The sequence below is a fragment of the Acomys minous genome, assembly GCF_964271855.1.
Source record: "Acomys minous genome assembly, chromosome: 17".
NCBI lineage: Eukaryota > Metazoa > Chordata > Mammalia > Rodentia > Muridae > Acomys > Acomys minous.
Window position 1 is genome coordinate 47,932,193 of NC_140500.1, and position 19,896 is coordinate 47,952,088.

The 19,896-nt window shown below is 41.0% G+C and overlaps 1 protein-coding gene and 1 long non-coding RNA gene across 4 annotated transcripts in view; one reads left to right on the forward strand and one right to left on the reverse strand.

The window, feature by feature from the left end:
* The window catches only part of TAFA1 (TAFA chemokine like family member 1), a 533,282-nt gene extending 515,467 nt beyond the window's left edge, over nucleotides 1-17,815 (reverse strand). The window contains exons 1-2 of one of the 2 annotated variants that reach the window (XM_084764930.1): nucleotides 17,285-17,815; nucleotides 15,192-15,312 (exon numbers count right to left, since the gene is read on the reverse strand). In XM_084764930.1, the coding sequence (XP_084621056.1) occupies nucleotides 15,192-15,309 (118 nt within the window). In that variant the 5' untranslated portion in view covers nucleotides 15,310-15,312; nucleotides 17,285-17,815. The remainder of the gene's footprint in view (nucleotides 1-15,191; nucleotides 15,313-17,284) is intronic. The other variant, XM_084764929.1, reaches the window with a different exon arrangement.
* LOC311587765 overlaps nucleotides 13,552-19,896 on the forward strand; it is a 270,363-nt gene continuing 264,018 nt past the window's right edge. For both annotated transcript variants that reach the window (XR_014775963.1, XR_014775964.1), the window contains exon 1: nucleotides 13,552-14,675. This is a non-coding gene — a long non-coding RNA (uncharacterized lncRNA). The remainder of the gene's footprint in view (nucleotides 14,676-19,896) is intronic.

Genomic DNA, 19,896 nt, shown 5'->3' on the forward strand with positions numbered 1-19,896 from the left:
AGAAACTAAAGAAAACATGTGAGAGTATAGCTTCAACACACAAGTGGTAGGCTGGGACGGATCCCCTGGACATTTAGATAGCACTGTGTTTATGAGCATATGCCTGGCTCTTCCTTTAGTAGTTGGGCTCTGTGATAAATAGGTGGCATATTACTTTAAGAATAACTCTATCAAAAGAAAGGGGCTCAGTGATGGAGCACAGGCTTAGCATTGGCAAATCTTCAAGCTCAGTTCCCAGTGCACCCAAGATAATTAAAGTTAATAGAAAAGAAAAGCCACCCAAGGAAGCAAAGATATGCGATACAAGATTCCATGTGACTAGTATCTGTTTTACTACAATTATAATAGAGTTGGGTTATCTTCAGAGAGTAACAACAGCATTAACTTTCAGAACGCTTCCCTTTGATGGCTTATTAATTAACTAAACTTCCCTCTTGGCTGGCATACTCAGGCACTACCAAACTTGACTAGAGTAATTACACATACTGCATATAGTTATGAGAATGGCACTAAAATATTGACCTATTCATATTGACCTAGATCTCATGGCTAACTATTGAGTATAGTGGAGGAGAAACTAACCATAAAAAATCTCTGTTATTTGTTGGGCTGAGCACATAAATTTTACTGTCAGAAGACTCAGGTATAATTGTGGTTAGTTAAGACTAAGTTATAAAATGCATATGTGCATCTTCATTGCATGATGAAACATTAAGAGTACTGATGCCAGTATTAAGTATCCCACCTACCTCATTTTTTTCTGACATTCATATAGTTATCTAATAGTATAATAAGGTACCACATAGTGAACACTTATTCTAGAGAAGATGTACAACACACATCTTCACTATTTCCTGCCCAAGCCTGAAAGCTGGGAGTTTATAAACAGAGGTCTCCCTGCCCCTCCCCCATATGCTGAATTCCACAGGAAAGATTAGCCGCACTTACCCATTTTTAGAGCAAACAAGTGGAATAATAATAGAAGCAGGATGTCAACCTTTGATTGGTTTCATATGCCATGCTGTCCCATCCCAAGCCATGCCTTACACCAAAAATAATTAATAGGGTGAGGTCAAGCCACAAAAACCAAAGTTGACTCTAATTCCCAAAGATACAGGAAGATGCTTCACTCATGGATGCTTAACCTCCTCCAGGATCTGTTCTGAGTACTGAGTATGTCCCAGCTTCATGGATCATTCAAAACGCTGTTTTTACTTATTTAAAAAAATTTCATTCTGTGTGTCCAGATATTTTGCCTATGTGTATAGCTGTGTCCCATTTATGTGCATGCAGTATTTGTGAAGGCCAGAAGAGGGCATGGATCTCCTGGAACTGGAGTTACACATGGCCGTGAACCTCTATGTGGGCTTTGGGAATAGAATCCAGCAAATAGTCTCCCAGACAATTAATTTTAAATGAATAATATGGCTCACATTTAAGGGACATGTGGTATACATAAAAAACAGTCTAGAGTGGAGACAGCCAATGTGGTTCATCTTGTAGCTAAATAGACAAGTCTGTGATGCAACATGTGGTATGAAGCAGCAGCTGGGTGATGACTGTTCTTGGGGTGTTGCTATGGTTGTTGTGTTGTTGTTGTTTTTTAATCACTGTCGCCCTATTTAGTTCCTCGGTGATTGTGAGATAGAATCTAGGTTCAATGTGAAACTTTCTGTGATTGATTAATGATGCCTACAATAGTATCTTCACAGGAAGAATGGACTGGCTGCTTGTCGAGTGTGCGATCGCTGGCCATGGGGGATATTTTTAGAACAGAGGGAGATATGTATTGGATAATGACAGGAATTGGAAAGGAAGATTTCTTGTGTGATTCTACATGTTAGTGGGCCATAGGGCTTGCATGTATTATTTGCAAGACAGTAAATTCAATACTTTAGCAAAAAGACACTGCTGCAAATGATTAAATCACTTATCAGAAAGGTCAGCCCACTTTACAATATTCTACATAATTTATAAAGTCTCAACATGACAAATGCCAAAAAAAAATCTTATCAGAAAAGTTAGATGGTAGTTGGAGAGAATTCTTTCCCAGTCTGAATGATTTACAACTTCATTTTGAGTATTACAGAAAATTTTCCACTAAGGCCATTTCTCCTCTGCTGCCGTCTCCCTCTGTGTGGTACAGCAGAGTCTCCAGAGTCTCCCAGAAAACAATAGCCCTGAAAAAGAAGTACTTGCAAATGAGTTGCTGTTCACTGAGCAAGGAAACAGCAGAACACATATGCCCAGCTTTGCCTCCTTGCCAACAAAATGAAGACAAAAGCATTCCTCGAAAGTACTGCCTGATCCTGACTAAGCCACATTCTCAAGGAGCACAGTGCTTAAGCTGATATAAAACAATGGCCCTTGCTCAGAACTTTGCTTTCTGATTTCAATTGGTTGGGATCCCCCCTTGCTGGTGTTCCTAGCAGTGCGTGGCTATGATAAAAGCATAGCTAAACCAATAGTATCTGCATAACCTAAGCTTTCTTCTCACATTGGCCATGGTTTTCCACATTTTCCCATGTGAAACAATGAGGATAACACTAGCCGACATGTAGGGTTGTATTGCAGGTAAAACATGGTAGAAAAGGGTCATGTCACACTGTATATAGTAAACAGAGGCACCGCTGAACACTGGAAAGAATCCCCAGTTTGTGATCCCAAGCAATGTCCTACACAATAGGGACTCGACCAAATCAATGAATGTTTTATTTAGACTTTCTTCATAAAATCAAAGGATGTTCTACCTTACACAGTTATTGTGAAGACTGATATTCAGGCTCATTTTCACACTTGCTCATCAGCTAGTATTCTGTTGCCCTCACTGTGTGGAAACCTGGTTTGCAACATGGCCAGCATTTTCTACTCCCAAGGATAGATGAGCTTACATTAAGTAGTCATTACTTTAAAAAAAAAAAAAAGAAAGAAAAGAAAAAAGTCATCTCTATCATAATAGGAAAAAAACACCACAGTTAATTCACTATAACCAGTAGGTGGCAAATGACACTTGATGAATATCATATATTAAGTATATGTTATGTTAAAAATAAAATCGAGAGGGGATTTTTTTCAAGAGAGAATGAATAATAGATTATAGGTCAAATGAAAGTAAACAGGAATTTGCGGGGTAGAAAAATTTAAGCAGGAGTAGGGGTAAGGGATGGAGAAAATGAGGGAACAGAAGAGTTAATCATAATGAAGGGTTATGAAAAACCCATATAGAAACCTACTATATTGCAACCCAGTTAAAAAACATTAACTGCAGGGGACAGTGAAACATATGTCATATGGAAGCACAGGGAAGGAATACTGAGTCTGCAAATAAGTGACTATCACAGCTCAGCCCTAAATACATTATATATAGTACTCCCCCTGTCCCAGGGATCGGGGAACACCAAGGAAGAGAGTGTAGAAAGTGGTCACTTGTTGATCTTGTAGGTCTGAATGAAGGCTGGAGATTGGCAATCCACAAGCCATGACTTCGCTCTATCTTCTTAGTAATTCTGGGAGCAGCTGTCAAAAATGTTGCCCTACAAACGTTCACCCAGTGACCTCAATTCCAGAGTACCTCTCTAGGATGTGACATTTTTGCATTCCTGGCAGATGAAGAGATGCAAGAAGCCCCTGAACCAATTGCATTTGATGTAACTATACCTAAAAAGCTTCTAAAAATCAACATTCCTCTGCTTTTTAACATTTTGTTTCATAAACTGTGGAAATGTTGTTTTTTATTGAATGCCCTATGAATACTAATCTCTAGTCACATAATTGTCTTGACAAAGGACAGCAGCTTACCAAGAAGAGCCTTGATACCCTATGAGCATATACAGGGGGAGGAGGTCCCCCTCAGTCACAGTCATATGGGAGGGAAGTAAGGGGAAAATGGGAGGGAGGGAGGAATGGGAGGATACAAGAGATGGGATAACAATTGAGATGTAATATGAATAAATTAATAAAATATATTTTTAAAAAGTGGTCTTCCAGCTTTCATACCTAGAGCTTGGTGAAGAAGAGTAGTACCTTCTAATTTCACCTATTATTGCTCCCTAATGGAAAGAGTCCTAGGAGATACATTTTTGGGAGGGAGCCTGTGTGAGACACTGCTTTTGTGAAGTAAGATGAACCTATTAACAGGGTCTTATAGAGCCATGCCCTAGCTCTGTGGACATAAAAATACCATAAGAACACATTGTAGAGGTCCACAGTTGGTGTCCACACAATGTCAATATACAAGTAATAAATGTACACAGAGTGATAAGATGTACGAGTTTTGTCCAATAGAATCTAACGTTTCCCAATCCCCGCCCCCCAACCCTCGCCCTGCCCCTACTCTCTCCAGGGCCTGATCTAACTTAAGCCATCCTCAGTCTTGCTCAGCAGCTTTGCCTCTATCTCCTGAGGGCTGAGGCCACAGGTATGCGCCGTCACACATATTGGATGCTGGGGATCAAACCCAGGGCTTCATCTAAGCTAGGCAAGCAGTCTATCAGGCCAACCACAGATCAATTATCTTCGGACCATAATTCAGGACTGGCTTAATGTCTAGCCTTCCTCAGCAATTTGAAGTACAAGATAAACAAATATGCATCATTCACACTATAGGGTTAACCAAACAGCACACAGCAAACTAATTGATAATGAGAAAACTAAACCAACAGTGATTTATAATTAAAAAGCAAGACCACAGCAATTGAAAATCACTAGCAACTAAAACAACACTCATGATACACTGATAACAAATTATCTATCCTCAAACAGGATGAATAATAATCATCTGCATGTAGAAACTTTACATTGTTTCTAAGAGCTGGCAAGCAGGTTTCCTATGAGGACATTAAATTAAGAATATTCTGGAACTTCAGTTATATGCCATTTGCAGGAGAATGATGACATAGGTAGCTTTCTAATGAGTCGCTTTTATTCTTGCATGGAATAAATGCACTTGCTTAAAGACAACAGTGGAAAAGAAATAATATTGGCTGTCAGGATATATTTATGACGTACTAGTGGGTTACAAACTAGATTCTGAGAACTTCAATAAAATATTAAATTAAGAGCTTTATGTGGGCTTCACAAGTACTTCTGGATGCCTCTCTCAGTTTTATTACATTTACCGATTACCATTTCTCCCACGCCTTAATTTAAAAGAAAATTAATTATATTTTTTAGCCGAGATTCAAATGAGGCCTCTGATTAGAATGATGGCCTCATTATATATCAACTCTCAGTTGACTGGAGCCCCCATAATAACAATTCCTCTGCATATAAAAAGCACAGATTCAAGTGTTTGTGCCTGGTGGGCAAAACACAGAGCAGGACTCAATTTTAAACCAAGCCAAGACAGATGTGCCTGCAATGCCCCACCTTAGTGCTCGGCTTGCATTAATATATTTAATAAATTCATTAGGAATAGAAATTGCTTGAGCTGGAGGCAGTCTTGTCTGGCAGTCTGCAGAAAGGTTGCCATTCTTAGTCAAGGTTCCTTGTAGCCACCCGATGTTTATAAGATAAAAAAAAAAAAGTATGCATACAGGTTAAGATACAGGATCACTTTTAAGTACCAGATGACCTTCTTACATTGGGCCAGACTCAGACGACAAGTTCATTCCCCCAAGACGTGTGTCTATTCTTCAGTTGTCTTGGCTGTCAGCATCTCCTACTGCTGGCCCTAATCTATGTCAGTCATTTCTGTTGCCATAAGGGGTTTTGTCTTTCTAACCTATGAATTGTCCATAAAGTTTAACAAGTTTCAGAAAACATCTTTTTGAAAGGGGGACTTTTGTAATGAATCTTTCTACATGGAATAGATAAAACGAACAACCAAGTTCTTGGGGGCAGTTTAAGGATTTGTTATCTGACCACATACATAGCTATTTATGGGACATGTGGATTGCCTCCTTCAAGTGTGAGCAGTGTTCATTCCTGCTTTCCAACTGTTGCTACTGGAGCCTTAGTGATTGACAGCTCGGGAGAGCTGCTAAGGCCCAGCCTCTGACTCCTACTCTATGGTCATCACACCTCACAGTATCTGATAATATGTATTTAAAGCTAATGTGGTCCTTTTCCATAGCATTTGAGTATGAAGATTAAAGGTTTTGTTTAGGAGAAGCGAAGCCTAGTTGACCAGCAAGTATTTATTAAAGCATTATTCAATCTTTATTCAGTAGGAATCTTGGCCTGCTGGCACTAATCTAGGACGTGTGATTAATTGCTAAAGCATGGTAATACATTCCTTCAATTTAGGTGCTTTATCAAAACCTAGGAGCTGGACTTCTGAGAAGCGGGTGACTTAGTCAGTCCGTTCTTCATGCACAGAGCTGAGAAACACGACAGCGCCTCTGGATACGTGTATCAGAAGGCTTTGATTTGGGTTGGACTGGCACAGAGCATCCTAAAAGAGAATGTGTAGTCGGGGTGTAGTAGAGCTAAGCATTGGTAATGTCATGAGTACAATGATCATACAGAGGGCAGCGGGGTCTTCTGCCCTTTAGGACCCAGGATAAGAACATTGTGACAGGTGCACTGGGGCCCAAGGGGGTCTGCTCAAACTATTTCACTAACCAAGGATAATACAAGTAGTAAACATCGAACCTCTACTCTGATCGAGCCAATGGACAGGATATTCTCCACGGTTATGTGGAGAGCGGAGACCGACTCAGACATGAACTCTGGTGCCACATATTTGACCACCCTCCCTTTCGTGGGGAGGCCTGATGGCACTCAAAGAAAGAATAAGTAGGCTACCAAGATGAGACTTGATAGCCTATGACCATATAAGGGGGAGAAAGGTCCCCCCCGGTCTTATAGGGTGAAAGTGGGAGGGAGGGAGGAATGGAAGGATACAAGTGATATAATAACAATTGAGTTGTAATCTGAATAAATTAATTAAATAATAAAAAAGAAAATCTTTAAAAAAAAAAGACTCGGTTCGATGCCTTTCCTACATGAAGGAAGGATGCCTTCCGTCAACAGACAGACCATTCATTATTCAATCCAACTTCTGAAAGGAAAACTTCACAATAACACCATCTCTGTTTTCATTTGGGGCCTGTTATTACACAACATGAAGAAGGAGAAAGAAAGAGTGGGCTAAGAGAGTTTCCTGTGTGGTTTGAGGAGATTACCTTTGGGAGATTCAATTAGTTTACACAAGTTGTTAAAAAATAATTTATCTTTTATTTGCACCAAAGAAAGGAGAAATTGCCTATCTGGTGATCTCTTTGCTATAAAGATAAGGTGAATTTTTCTCTTGAAATCGAAAGACTTAGACAGTGAATGGTCTGTCTCTGGGTGTTAAGGGGCACTTTCTCTCAAGTGCCCCAAGCTGATCTCTATAAGACTCTCAAACCTAAAAGGGGAAAAGAAAGGTCACTGTCAAAAATAAAAACTCTTAGGCATTTAACGTATGACTACATTTATAAATATAACCTCTATATATCCTAGATCTGTAAATACATTTTAAATTAGTAGTATTCAGATTATTTTGCTCAATAAAATAGCTATTAAATATCAAACAGTCAAATATCTATACAAAGGCTTATAAACCTCTACATGTATATGCTATACTGATTATTTCCTATTTTTATCACTATCCATTTGAATGGTATCCACATTATAACACACATACAAACAACATAATCTAAACATTCCTGTGTGGGCATGCACGTGCACGCACACACACACACACACACACACACACACACACACACACATACACACCCCACAAGCCATAACAACTAATGAAGAGTTTATGATTTTACCAAAACTTTCATTGATTTTTTTTTCTGAGCAATTTAGCAAATATCTTCTTGTCATCTACTACATGGAGCCCCTTAGTAATAGCAGGATATAAAAGATGAATAAATTTTCAGAATTCTCTTCTTCCACATTTCTCAATACATGTGATCTGAGGAGGTATGTCAGTGCTGCCCAAATGAAAAAGGGACCTTTGCAAAACCTAGATAAACAATATTATGTCTTATCTACAACTGTTTCCAAAATTATCATACACTTACATTGTACATCTCCTAGGGAAGAATATGTCACAGAGAAACTGTTTCTACCACATCCAACCTCATGAGGCATAATTTAGGTGATACTAGTGTATATCTCCTACTATTACAAGGCTCTTAGGAAAGAGGCCTCATGATACTATCTTACCCATCTGCCTTTCATTTTTGCTTACTTAGAAATAGCATTTGATTTGTGTCTAATTTATTAAAACTCTATAGCTATTTTTAAAACCTTTGTTAAGAAGCAATATATGCTCATATGAAAATGAACTAAATACAGACTAGAAACAAGTAAAAATTCTCAGCCATGGCTGTAGCTTGAACTCTCAGCAACTGTGTTTACCTACATAAAATTTACATAAAATTGGGCCCGTCAACATTATGTCATAGACTGGGAGGGACACAAGAGACCTTACCCTTCCATGAAAGTCTAATAGTCAGCCACAAGCTCCTGTGGGAGGGAGAAATGGTTTCTTACCAGTGGTATAGCCACTGGTAAGTTGCCAATGCTCCATTAAAAAAAAAAAACAAACCTCTGTTCATATTCCTGTAAGCAATCCTAATTAAACTCATTGGTTCACACATACATTAAAAAAAAAAAGGAGACATAATGGGGCTAGAGAGATGGCTCAGTAGTTAAGAGAATGCACTGTTACCACAGAACACCTGAGTTTATTTCCCAGCACCCACATTAAGCAGCTCACAACCCCCTGTAACTCCAACTCCAGGGCACTCCACACTTCTGGCCTCCTCAGGCACCTCCACACACGTGCACACACCCACCCATAGGCACATGCACTCACACAATTAAAAATAAAAGTAAAGTCTTGAGCCGGGCGTGGTGGCGCACGCCTTTAATCCCAACGCTCGGGAGGCAGAGGCAGGTGGATTGCTGTGAGTTCGAGGCCAGCCTGGTCTACAAAGTGAGTCCAGGACAGCCAAGGCTAACACAGAGAAACCCTGTCTCAAAAAAACAAATAAAAAAAAATAGAAATAATAGAAATAAAAATAAGTCTTTAAAAAAGACATGAATGTGGAAGGGAAAAATGATTGGTAAGGAGGAGATAAATAAGCATGCAAGAGGGTTAAGGAATGGTAATAGTAGGTTGAAAATGAACCAAATCACTCATACAAGCATGAAAATGCATAGCAAGACCCATTATTATGTTTAACTAATATATACAAATTTTAAAAATTAAACCCTCTAAATCATTTAAGAATTTTCTTCAGATATCACTAGTATTGCATGAACAATGTTCAAAACCGTTTGATATTTTTTTTGCATTTCTTCAAATCATTCTAAAATAGTGTTTTCTGCTCCTTATTTTCTTCATTCAGCACTCTATCTTCAGCATTTTTCCACATGAACACACATAAACATAACTCATCCTTTGTAATGGCCACACTGCTTCCCATTGGGTAGATGGGTGCCATAATTTATTTTATCAATCCCATTTTGATGGTGCTGAAACTTTGTTATTGCCATTAAAGTCATTGCTGTGATGTCTGTACCTCAACATAAATCTTTTCACCCATGTCCAGATTTTTTCCCTTGGAGTAAGCATTTAGAAGTGGAAGCATGCGTCCACGGTCACACATTTCACAATTTTAGAGCCACCACTCTAATGCTGTGGGAAAATAGTTCACCCGCTTCAGTCTACTCAAACTGAAATGCTTTGCAGCACCTCAAGTTGAAAGTTCAGATCATCACCATAAAGTTTAAGAAATTAGCAATTGACAGCTAATGTTCATCTGTGCCTCGACTAAATCCTTTGCACTGGAAGGGAACATCTGCCGTCCCCAGCTACGAGATGAAGGCATGGTCTTGCACTCAAATCTTGGGTTTTGTCATCTTTCTGCTTCAAGTCCACGGCAGTGACAGGAAAGATGTATTTATATTTCTACTTGGCCCTAGTATTTTAGAGTTGTATTTGATGTCCATAGGTGCACTCTGACTCCTGGCGGAGGTCAATACCATCCATCAGATGATCAATGCATTATCACCAGCACCAGCTTACAACAAATAACAGCTTGTCTGCTCCAATCCTAACACTAATCCACTACACTTAGCAACTTCGCTCCAGTAGGCATTCCTAAAAGGAAAATGTACAACCACAGTTGTACCCACTAGTGCTTACACACTAAACCTACACAGTGATCCTTTATTGAAAAGCACCTTGGCGTCTAAAACATATACCACCACCCCCCCCAAGCAGGTTTCTAAACTGTAGTTTTTAATGGTAAGGTTAAAAATTAATGTCAAGCATGTATAAATTTTTTATCGATTTACACAAAATCCTCATGTTAAGATGGATGGTGACGTTCACTATATAATAAAGTCATAAATGTGAACTTCTAACATATACGGTTTGCTTAATACAGTTTTAAATCTTGTCAACTATAAATTACACAGACATTCTATTCGGAGCGAGCTTTTATATATCATTTCCAACGTCAATGAAATCGCATTGACTCAAGAGCAAATGATTCATTGTTTACTTCTAACTTGTGTCCCATGTAATTCATAGATATATAATTTTATTTTACTAAAGAATCCCACGGACTCTTTTCTTGAAAAAGAATTTTGAAAAGATTTATATTCTTTTGTTTCAAAGATAACCCCACACACTCACACCCACACCCACATCCACCCACATATCCCATGTAAAGTAAAATTGTCATCATAAGTCATATATCCATAGCAGGATCAAACCTTGTGTAAGTTAGAAGGCTCATTTAGCGGGCTGTGTGTCCTTTGTCTCCCAGTACAGTTTGTTGAGACTGAAGGACTAAGGATCTTCTAACTACTGGAAACAATGGAGATGCTGCATCTGCATTTTCATTGTTGTCTGTCTTTTAAAAAATTACTGTCCAGGGCTACAAAGACGGCTCAGTGGTTAAGAACATTGGCTGCTCTTCCCGAGGACCCAGGTTCTAACTCCCAGCACCCACACAGCGGCTCCCAGCTGTCTGTAACTCCTGTCTCAGGGGACCTGAGTCCCTCCCATGTGCAGGCAAAATACAATGCACATTAAATTAAAATAAATAAATAATCTTCAAAAAGTAACTGTCCTTCCAAAGGTTTGGTATAGGAATGGGGATGGGAAGAAAGGTACAAATAGTTTGCAAGTTGTCATAGTAACTTCCTACATCATTCCCCAGATAAAAATATATTCCAATATTCAATTATTGAAATTATGAACCTGTTAATTTATAGCACATTTTACTCAGTTATGTAATTTTCAATTCCAGTTTCATTTGATTGACTGTTTTAATCTTCCTTAACTAGTGAGTAAGTGAAAATAAATGGTGCATTCCTAATACTATAAATATGAAAAATAGGAAGTACTTAGGGGCTGCAGGCGAATACATTATAATCAGTCAGTTTTCTAGTTAACGGACTCTCACTCAGCTTGTGTGCAAACCCATTACACCGAGGAGACAGATCACAAATGTACAGCCTTACAACAACACTGTCCCAATCTCATGTTATGACAGCAGAAATTGGCCCAAATCTCTCACCATTTCCCCTAACAGGCCCTGGCTGGCTGGTGCCATCCAGGTGAGGCGCAGCCTCAACAAGGGGAACTGCTCGTCAAATTCCTCTCATCTGTCAGCGTACTGGATTATTTCTTGAGAGACTGAAATTGCCTGCTTGCAATTGGAACACCATCAATCTTGCTGTGGAGGGGACTGGGGAGCTACCTGTGAGGTGCTGGCTAGAGGGGGGAAGGGCTGCCATTTCTAAGCAGGTGAGGGTGGCTGCAGAGCCAACACACACACACATACACACACACGCACACACACACACACACACACACACACACACGCGCGCGCGCGCGCGCACACACACACACACACACACACACGCACACACACAGTGAAAGATTTGTCATTCTGTGCATTTCCACATGCTTCGCATGCATGCCAAGCACGCTGTTCTGCCTTGTAAAGGGGATGATTTTTCAAGCTTAGGCAAATGTCCTAAGGCTGGGGTCGGCTGCCGTCTCATTTTTTCTCATTGTGTCACCTTTTTTTATTAACCGATTTGAGAGAATGAAATTATGCTTTTCTCTTTTGTGTTTGTTTATCCGACTATTTATGTATTTGTTCGTTTACAGGTGGATTGTCGACAGATAACTGGCCCTGGTTTTGTTATTTGTTTGTTTATTTGTTTGTACATAGATTTCATTAGTGTCTCTGAAGACTTAAGACCCACAAAGGAAAATGCCACAACACCTATCTCAGGGAGAAAAAAAAATGGAAAAGAAAAGAAATAACATTTTTACTCCTAAAAGCAAAGCAGAAGAGCACATTAACGAGTGACTGAAATAATTTAGAAGGTTGCTATGACCAAGATCTGTCTCTTCAATCTCTGCAGCTGTTGTAGAAATCCCAAGAAAGTTGAATAAGCATCTTACAAAAACCAACCGGACTTCCGAATCAACATAACTTTAATTCTCATGCATCTAGAAGAGGTGTTTGTAGTCCCTCCTTTTCTACAATAAGGCTGGGTGAAATGGGGCTCAGAGGGTGAGCATAGCTCCTGGGGGTGTTTTAGGTATAGCTCCAACCCATATGGGCTGATCATGAGCAAACTCTACGGTATGTAAGGGAAAACATGAGCTATGATTTTAATTTCAGTAAGAATCTTGTATCTGTTTCTCTATTTTAGTAAAATATGGTATTTTAATATGCCTTAAGGTGATATGAATTTCTTTCTTACACATAATAGTTCCAGCTCCCCTAGAATAGACACACTATGTGAGAGTCCACTACAAACTATATGATATGACATATTTTCTTTTACTGACTACACACACAACATAAAGTGAGAGAGGCTATAATTGCTGGCTTGTCCAGGCCATGTATCACATGGTTAGAAAACAACGAAAGCAACAAGCTTTTGTGCTGACTAAGTGGATATAGTAGTATGAACAGTAAAAAAATGACTCGTTCAACATTCCTGACTTACAGGTCGCAGTCCCTTAGACAGGACATCGGCTAGGCATGGTGTTTATAGGGAAATTCACAATACACACACACAGCACTTCCCACTACCCAGACAGTCATCCTTTCATCCCCCACCATCATCTCCTGACAGGGAAATGAGTTCAGGTATGAAAAGTCACTTATCCAAAGTCATGTCAGGAAACTTAAGTGACAGAGTGATGTTGGCCAGTCCTTGGCTCCCACCACCTGTCTGTCACCTGCTTCAGCCACCTCCCAGCACTGCCTGGCAGCTTAAATGGGTACATGTATTAACATGACCTTAAAATTTTCATAGATGTTATCCTCAAAGAGGCTGTCTGGTATAGTCATTTTCTGTTCTTGGGGGGCAATGTCCCCTCTTGTGGCAGAATCACGTGGACATGCCCTCCATTGGCAATCATTCTTTAGGCAGTTTCAGACTAGTCACCTAGCCCCTCCAAACTTTTACTTCTGTTCTTTGCGGGGGGGGGGGGGGAGGGGGAAGGGATAGGGGTAAACTCCCCACTTATGCAATGATTAAAGTAACAGCATGAATTAACCCTGAGCATGGTGCCTAGCACGGTCAGGATTAATGGTTCCTTTATCTCATTGTTGAGTATTACAGAGAAGGCACATTTCCCGGGCTATTTGTATGACTATGTAACAAGCCAAAGACTTTTCTTGCCAGAACAGATTGGCGATTAAGTGGTTGGAGGTAGCTCAGGGATCCCCAAATCCACGATTGTGTTCCCTCCATGTTGGCACTGAAGCTTCTGGCAAGAATGTGGCACTTCCCGTGCCAGGGTCTGCACAGAGGACATAGAAACCACAGGCAAGCAGCACCGGCTGTGCGTGGTTTCCGTGCTCACACTCAGGGGCACCAGCGCCCCCTCTCTCCCTCACTGACCTGGCTCATGGAAAGAAGGCGGCTGGTACCCGGGACAGCTGGCTTCCGCCCCCAGCCCTCCTCTGCAGCTAAGGGCTGCAGACCCAGCAGGCTTGTGCAGGCATCCAGCCTCCGGGGCTCTACCCAGTCTGCCCCAGCCTGGAAGTGAGCCCCAGAGGCAGCAAGAGGCACCCTGCGGAGCCAGGAAAGACAGCAAGCAGACACACTCAACCTGCGGCAGGCAGGCACGGGAAGCCTTGTGCATGCCAGGGGGCCGGGAGTGTCCTGGAGGGAAATCAGCAGCACTCCAGAACTGAGGAGCAGGAACTTGGGTATGCAACTGGTCCCCAAACCTTGAAATTGACCATCAGAGGGGGCCACCAAGGACCGTGAAGGTAGTGGGGTGCGGCGAAAGAACACAAAGGCTAAACACAGCTACACTGAAAACAGAAGGAAACCTTTCCGGAGAACTAACCAGAAAGCTTAAGAACAATCGAACTGGGAGTGTCTTTATAATAAGAGAGCTGAAGAGGCAAAGAAAGGACATTCCGGATTGGAGAGTGAGGTGCAGGTGGACGCCGAGGAAAGAAAACTGCACGAGGAACTAAAAGGAGGAAAATCAATAAAGAGAAATTTCAGAAATCATCCCAGAGCGAACTTGTTCCTGAAACTGCCAACAGAGGGAGGAAAAAAACAAAAAAACAACAAAAAAAAGGGTGGGGGCACCGAACATACTGGAGGAATCAAAAGTAAAGAAAGGAAGGGAGAGAAGACAGGATGCAAATTAAGCCAGACATGACATAGTAAGTCGCTGTTTTCATTTTCTTTTGCATTGACAACTTCTAAAGTTAGTCTGGTCTTTAACACACACATGGAATCCGTAGCCACATAGACAGAAATAGTGTTTATATTAGGTATAAACTCACCTCAGGAAACACATGCCTCCTCCCTAAATCCCCTAGTTTTGAAAGTCACCCCACTTTTTTGTACTAGAATAATTTGCTATTGTCCAAATCGAAATCATTCTACTAAGCATGGTGTGTGGAAGAGGGCGACGGGGGAGGGGAAGGGGGGGTGAGGGTGGGAGGTGAGGGCTCCTCCAAAAAACCCACCTTTTCTAAGAAATTAACAGGAATACCTCCAGGGCGTTTCTTGGTACACTCTCCTTTCCCCCAGAGCATCCATCCCACAACATGGCTTAGAATTCAAAGGCGAACTGCCCACACTATAGCAATTTCTGTCACTCGCGTTCCGCCATCTGTTGAAGAGACCACGGTGAGCCTGGAGGAGCCTGGCGAGGAGCCAGCTCCCCCACTTACCTGGCCTGTGCAAGTGGTGTTGCTGGAAGGTGTGTTGGAGGGACCCATGGCAGAGCAGCATTGCGCACGCACTTATCCACAAGTACAGGACCCAGGACATCGCAGACACCATGGTCATTCTCTGAAGAGAACATGAGACGAGAATAGGTTATCCCCGGCTTCAAGCCCCTAGCGCTGTCTGGCCCACTGAGGACGGAAGGGGAATCTCAGCAGTGTTCCTTTGCTACTTGGCTGTCTAAAAGAGACGTTCCTGCAGAGGTCATGCAGGAGGGAGTAGGGTTGGAGACCCTTTCCAGAAGCTTACAAATATGTCCCTTAAGTTCTGTAAGATGATTGCCCAAAATGCAAAAATAAAGTTTTTTTTTTAATTATCAATTAGGCAGATGAAAACATCCAGTTTTACACAACGACCTGCAAACTACTTTTCCCAGGCAGTCAATAGCTGTAGACTTGCTCATTGTAACTTCATTGTAAGTCTGACATAAGCCTGGAAGAAAAGAGTGGGCTCCTTTTTTTTTTTTTTTTTTAATTCTACAGTCATGAATCTTTAATCGCAATGCTGTCTTCTAAACTAAGTAATCATTTCTCAGAGGCATGTTGTAATCTCCCAATAGAACCAATCTTTCTGACTTGACTTGAAATCAGACTTGAAATCTGTCTTCAGCCAGAATGAGTTTCAAAGGCAAGGTCTATGCCTCTATCCTACAGCAAGCCGTAATTTACAGTATTGCTTTGCCTCCTAAGATCCCACTGTGGCATTTGCTGGAGCATTGATGAATATGCATATACAGGTGGTATGTGTATTTATGGGTGAGCATATACCTTTTCTCAGGCGCTGAAACTTTGACAGTCTTGTCTGTACCTACGAGCATCTCTGGAGCTACAGAAGCTCAATGGCGCTACACATTGTCCAATTTCCCAAACAGCACCTTATGCTGCATTTCATATTGCCAAATTAATCAAACTTGAAGCATCGTCCTCAGTCAGGCCGTGACAGGAGGCATCCTCTATAGAAGAATTCAGCTAGTGGCATACTTTCCTCTCTGAGAGCTCAGAGAGGGGCTGTGCAATCAAGGCTGCTTTTCCATCCTTCCCTCCGCCAAGTGACACCCTTCAAGAATTTCCACTATATATTGAAAAACCTGCTCGTGACCCTCCCAGTATGCCTTCCTTATCTGAGGAAATTGCTTCTCTTTCAGAGCCAGCGGTGTTCACCAAAAATAAACATTATGCACACACATATATATATATGCATATACATAATTCTGGGTAATTTGCAGGTTTCAGAGAGAACTGAGGGTTTGAGAAGGGCTTTGAGGATGACAATAGATACATGTGACAACTGTAATTAAGTGTCAAATGGGAGCACATTCTTCCAACAGCATGGAGCCATCCGTGCCCCAGGGTGACTCAGGTAGACCACTCACTTTCTAATTAGTTTCTAGTTTGGTGGCCCGCTGTTTAGTTCTGTGTACAGCATGCTTTGCCTCGTTGTATTCAGAGCTAGCAGGACAGCATAGAAGCACTCCCATCAGCAGAGATAAATAGCAACCCCCCTCCTGTGAATGCCCAAATGAATGCATTTTAGAGCCTTTCAGAACAGCCTGCAAATTACAGAAAGACAAAACAGAGGTGACCCACCCCACCCTCGCGCGCACATGCATTTGCTGTTTGTCAATCACCCGTTAAAATGCACTGAAATTTTAACTCAGGGGAAAATCTAACCATCGTCAAAACTTAACAATTCTTCAGAGACTCTGCTTTCTCTTGCTCATTTTGAACCCACATAGACCTCAGCACATGGAAAGATGCTGAGACTTGATGATTGTAGTGCTTTCCTCTTTCTCTTCCTTCCTTCCTTCCTTCCTTCCTTCCTTCCTTCCTTTTTTTTCTCCTCCCCTCTCCCTGTTAACTTTTTTAATTCTCAACATTACTTCTCAGGCTCCTGCATGTCTCTTCCCCTGCTTGCTCCTTCACAGAGCTCTGCTCTGTGTTTTCCCCCCCCCAAATAATGCAGCTAGCCCTGCATAATTCTCTGAATATGTTACAAATCTGTTTTCTGGATCTTAAATCTTTACAGAGGCTTTGCTTACCTGAAAAATCCAGCCAAGAGCAGGGCACTCTCCTAGTGTTCATTGGAAAGAGCTAACACTTTTTAAAATCCATCTGTGCCACAGTTCTGAGATTTTTTTTTCCCAAAGAGAACGCTTCCCGGCAGTTCTTTATCAAGAATTAGAAAGAGAAAAAAAAAGCAAGCTTTCCTCTTCCAGTCCTATTCCCACAGTTGAGAAGACGTTCGGTTCGTTCACTGTATTGTCAGAAAAGGAACCAAGGTTTGAGGGGTGGAAACCTTGTCATTTTCACCTTTAAATCATCTCCTGGCGTCACCTCTGTCTGACGAGACCTTTGAAGTGATGGTGAGCTAATGTAGTTTCCTGATGAGCGGCAGTTTATAGCCACGGACAGACCATACCCACTCCAGCACATTCAGGACAGAGTTAGGCAGCGAAATGTAGGAGCAGAGCTGCTATAGCTCCTGTAAGTAGCGGGAGTCCGTTTCAATACACCCCTCCTCTCTAAAGTCTCACATGTCTTAAAGTGACATTACCCTCGATTATAGATAAGGTAAATTCTAATAACCGCCCTTAACTCTCCCATGACTCAAGCAGGGCTTTAAAAAGATATTGCCTGATGGTGTGTGGTGGATTTTTTTTCCTTATACCATTCTCAAGCTAGGGGACTGTGAAGGGAAACAAAAATGAAAGAGAACAAAGCATCATGCAAAATATTGATAGTGTTAATGGCTTTTAGGCTTCAAACAGCAAACAGGGAAGGGGAAACACGCACCAGGTCTTACCTCGGAATTTTCCTTTTGCCAGCAAGCAAACTGAATATAGTTAGGCTTATCCTGATTTTTTTCCTGTTAGTTGTTTTGTCAGCTATTTCTTGGAATACAATTTATCTGGAATATAACTGATGTTTGTGTTCCTAAGCCAAATAAAAATCTCTGGAGTTATTTAACATGTTTAATAGGGAGATATATATCATTGCTGGCACCAGACAGAGTTATGATGAAGAAATATGCTCAAGGTTCTTTGTAAAAGTATTTTTTTGCTTTCTTTAAATAGCATGCTGAGATGGAAAGGGAAAACACTCAGAAGTTCAGTAGCGTCTCTAGTACTATGGTGTGAACCCCGGCTTCCCTGGAAGTATACTATGATTGTACTTAAACTTCAGAGGCGCATGGGAGATGACCTACTTTTCTTTTATAGGCTGCAGCAGTGATAATCCTCTCAAATGCTCACTCAGTTGCTTCACAAGTGATGCATAGCACACCTACTATGTGCTAGGTGCTTGGGATAAAGCAGAAAGCAAGCCCGGTGTGATCCCCACTGTTAACGGTCCCCGCCCTAAGTCCTCGAACTGAGACGGTGCTCACAGTTTTCTTGCTTTGCAAGCTTCAAAGTTTCTGAGAATCCTTTTGCCTTTTGTTGGCATTATAAAGAAGGCTGGATTCTGGGTGCATCTTTGAGAATAATCTTTTTTTCCCTGCTCTCTACAAAGTCTAGGGGAAAGGCCCTCTTGGTGTTTTACCAATCTTTCCCCACTGGTCTTTCAATGACTCCCCACTCTTCTCTCTCTCTCTCTCTCTCTCTCTCTCTCTCTCTCTCTCTCTCTCTCTCTCTCTCTCTCTCCCTCCCTCCCTCTCCTTCTCTCTCTCCTCTCTCTCTCCCTCCCTCCCCAAACCAAATTTCAAAATAACAACCAAATGAGTTAGACTTAGGAATGACAAGGTTTTAGTTTGGATTTGTGTGTTTAACCCATTGGATCGTTATTGCTGTCTTAGACAACGGGTATCCATAGAAGTGTATGTTCTTGCTGCAGAATCAACACAATAGAAACAGCCACAGGAAGGTTCATCAGACCTTCCCCACGCATGCGCTCATGCTGTTCTGAACTCTGTCTCGTGAAGCATAATCTGAGTGTCTTAGTAACCCAGGAGGATAGGCATTGGCACTGTGTCCTCTTATAAGTGAGGAGCGTGGAGGAAACTAAGGAAGCAAAGAGAACTCTTTCAAGGTAACAGAAACACAGAATGGTACGGTGAGTTCCCAACTCAAATGCTCTGAACAAGAGCCAATCTCCTCAACATTCCACTAAAGGGACCTATGAATAAACGATTTAAAAATCTGCCTATAAAATGCTTGTTTGTTTTACAATAAGGCACTTTCAAAATTTACTAGTCATTTCTTCTAGAGTATTCTAGACATTTGCATCATTCAGGAGTTCAAGACAGCCTTTGTCTCATGATTTGGGGTGTTTCTGGCTTTTGTTTTCAGATCAATTTACATTGAAAATAAATTCACATATACTAATAATGCTATCATTTTTTAAATACTATAACCTTAGTTTTTTATTTGTAGGGATAAAACAGAGAGCCGACATAGAATTCAACTTAATACTGTTGAAGTATAGACTCATGGGTCATGTTTAAGACATTGTAGAAAAATTTGAGATATTTAAGAAGCTAAAAGATTTGTTGTAACATTCTATACATGTATATGGTGAGTGAAATGAATGAAGTAGGGATGTGAATATTGCTCCATTTATTTTTTCCCAACAGATACTTTACAATCTATTATATTACAGCCAGTGATCTCCTTCATAACATAAGCATCAGCAAATACTGATTTTGTATGCATGT